Source organism: Lemur catta, chromosome 18 (genome assembly GCF_020740605.2).
Source record: "Lemur catta isolate mLemCat1 chromosome 18, mLemCat1.pri, whole genome shotgun sequence".
In the NCBI taxonomy this organism is placed as follows: Eukaryota; Metazoa; Chordata; class Mammalia; order Primates; family Lemuridae; genus Lemur; species Lemur catta.
Genome location: NC_059145.1, coordinates 27,197,355 through 27,200,102, shown reverse-complemented (window position 1 = coordinate 27,200,102; position 2,748 = coordinate 27,197,355). Strand labels below are relative to the sequence as shown.

The 2,748-nt window shown below is 38.5% G+C and overlaps 1 protein-coding gene across 1 annotated transcript; it reads right to left on the bottom strand.

Annotated features, from left to right (window-relative positions):
- Positions 1-1,360: 1,360 nt before the first annotated feature.
- LOC123623512 (procathepsin L-like) lies at positions 1,361-2,420 on the bottom strand. The gene is made up of 2 exons (XM_045530690.1): positions 2,304-2,420; positions 1,361-2,203 (listed from the first exon to the last, which is right to left on the bottom strand). Exons 1-2 carry the CDS (start codon positions 2,385-2,387, stop codon positions 1,451-1,453), a joined length of 837 nt encoding a protein of 278 aa, XP_045386646.1. The 5' UTR covers positions 2,388-2,420; the 3' UTR covers positions 1,361-1,450.
- Between the last annotated feature and the right edge of the window lie 328 nt (positions 2,421-2,748).

Below are 2,748 nucleotides of genomic sequence, written 5' to 3'. Positions count from 1 at the left end.
TTCATTATTGGTGTATAGAAATGCTGATTTCTGTGTGTTGATTTTGTATCCTATGACTTTACTGAATTTATTTATCAGTTCTAAGAGTTTTTTTGGTATAATTTCTAGGTTTTTAAAAATATAAGATCATATCAAGAGGGAAAATTCAACTGCCTTTTTTCCAATTTGTATACCTTTTATTTCTTTCTCTTGCCTGACTTCTCTGGCTAGGATTTCCAGTACTATGTTGAATAGAGGTGGTGAAAGTAGGCAACCTTGTCTTGTTCCAGTTAGTGGGGGAATGGCTTTCAACTTTTCCCCATTCAGAATGATATTAGCTGTGGGTTTGTCATATATGGCCTTTATATATTGAGGTATGTTCCTTCTATGCTTAGTTGTTGGAAGTTTTTATCATGAAGGGATACTGAATTTGATCAAATGTTTTTGCTGTATCTCTCAAGACGAACATATGGTTTTTGTTCTTCATTCTGTTGACGTGATATATCAAGTTTATTGACTTACATATGTTAAACCATCCTTGAATCCTGGGATAAATCCCACTTGATCCTAGTGTATTATCTTTTTGATGTGTTTTTGGATTCAGTTTGCTAGTATTTTGCAAAAGATTTTTGCATCTATGTTCATGAGGGGTAGTGGTTTTCTTTTTTTGTTGTGTCTTTGTTGGGCTTTGTTCTCAGGTTAAGGCTGGCCTCGTAGAATGAGTTAGGAAGAATTCCCTCCCCTTCAACTTTCTGGAATAATTTGAGAAGAACTGGTATTAGTTCCTTATACATTTGGTAGAATCTGCCATGAATCCATCCAGTCTCAGGCTTTCCTTTGTTGGCAGACTGTTTATTACTGATTAAATTTCATTACTCATTATTGGTCTGTTCATGATTTCTATTTCTTTCTGGTTCAATCTTGGTGGGTTATATGTGTCCAGGAATTTATTCATTTCCTCTAGGTTTTCCAGTTTGTTAGCATATAGTTGTTCATCATAGTCTCTGATGATCTTTTGTATTTTCTGTGGCACCAGTTGTAATGTCTTCTTTTTCATTTCTACTTTTGTTTATTTGGATCTTATCTTTTCAAAAATCTAACTTTTCATTTTGTTGATCCTTTGTATTGTATTTTCAGTCTCTGTTTCATTGAGCTCTGCTCTGATCTTTTTTTTTTACTTAACAAATTAAAATTTATTTTAAAAGATAAAGTTTTATACATCTTTTTAAAAGGTGAAAATTCAAAAGTCTTAGAATTAAGCAATGAGCCTTGATATCATAAAGCTGTTTATAACAGTAATTAAAGTAGTGGTAACATTTTACCCTCATAAAAATGTCACAGAATTCAAATCACAACTTGGATCCACAATGATTCAAGTGTTTTATCTTACATAATAAGGGTTGGGTCAGTTTTAAGATAAAATTCCCCAGACATGCTGTCCTGAAGTCCTTGCTCATTACCGTCCATCAGCTCACACAGTAGGATAGCTGGCCGATGTGGCGATTCCACAGTGGTTGTTTCTGTCTTTGGCTATTTTTACATAGCTGTTCCAGCCCCACTCTGGACCCCAGCTGTTCTTGACAAGCCAATATTTATTGTTATTTGAGTCTGTTCCTTCAAAACCATAGCCAACCACCAGGAAACCGTAATCCAGGTCTTTGCTGCTACACTCTGGTTCATAATATATGCCTGATTTATAGAACTGGAAGGACATATGGCCTGCATCAATAGCAACAGAAATGGGTCCCACAATAGCCACTGCCTTCATCCGAGCCTTCTCCCAAACAGGGACATCCACAAAACCAGTGTCATTAGCAACAGAATTCTCAGGCTTGCATTTACAGACTTCATCCCTTGCCACAAATGGATAGGAGTTTTCAGAGTCCAGGCCTCCGTTCTCCTTAACATACTGAAAGGCAAAGTCCATCAGGCCACCATCACAGCCATGATTGCCTTGAGGCCGAGAGCAGTCCACCAGGTTCTGCTCACTCAGTGAGACAATTTTGCCAGTTTTCTGGAACATCTGTCCTTCAAGAGCACCAGTTGAACTAAAAGCCCAACAAGAACCACACTGACCCTGATTCTTCACAGGAGTCACATAGCCGTTCTCTCTCCAGTCCACAGATTTGGGGACCTCATGAAACAGAGGCTGTTGGAACACTTTCCCCTTCTTGTGCTTCTGATTTCGAAAGCCATTCATCACTTGTCTGAATTCTTCATTGGTCTTCAAGGAAAAGTAAATAAAATGTTGCAAAGCAAGAGATTATTTTGATAAAGAACTGAAGAGAAGAAGCCCAGAGTTCAGCAATCCATACCACACTCACGATGTCACCAAAGGCGTTCACTGCCATGGTGAAGCCGTGTTTCCCTTGGCTGTATTCCCCATTGTGCAGTTCAATCATTTTCATATTCTTCTCCCACACTGCTCTCCTCCATCCTTCTTCATTGTAGAGGCAAACATATAACTGATGGTCTTTATTTCTACCTAAAACCCAACCCATGCTCACCAACTGGATTTGCAGACAAAGATGGAAGAGAAACCATAGCCAAAGATGGCTTGATTCTTCTGGGAATTGTTTATTTCGTTAGGTTATTGGTAAGAGCTGGCCCCTAGAAGCTAGTCTCTGACTACAAACTCACAACAGCAAGGACCATTCTCTCTAGAGTTCCTCTGAACAGTTTCAGATGTTATCAACCGTGCCATATAGTCTCCTATGCGTAGCCTTCCACTGGTACCACTGCGTATCTAAATTTTGATCAAGTTTTGGA

Excerpts from the sequence above, each read along its gene's own strand:
- LOC123623512 (XM_045530690.1), bottom strand. The coding sequence starts at position 2,387 with ATGAAAATGATTGAACTGCACAATGGGGAATACAGCCAAGGGAAACAC. Across the intron at positions 2,204-2,303 it reads TGAACGCCTTTGGTGACATC|ACCAATGAAGAATTCAGACA; the intron begins GTGAGTGTGGTA and ends TTTTCCTTGAAG.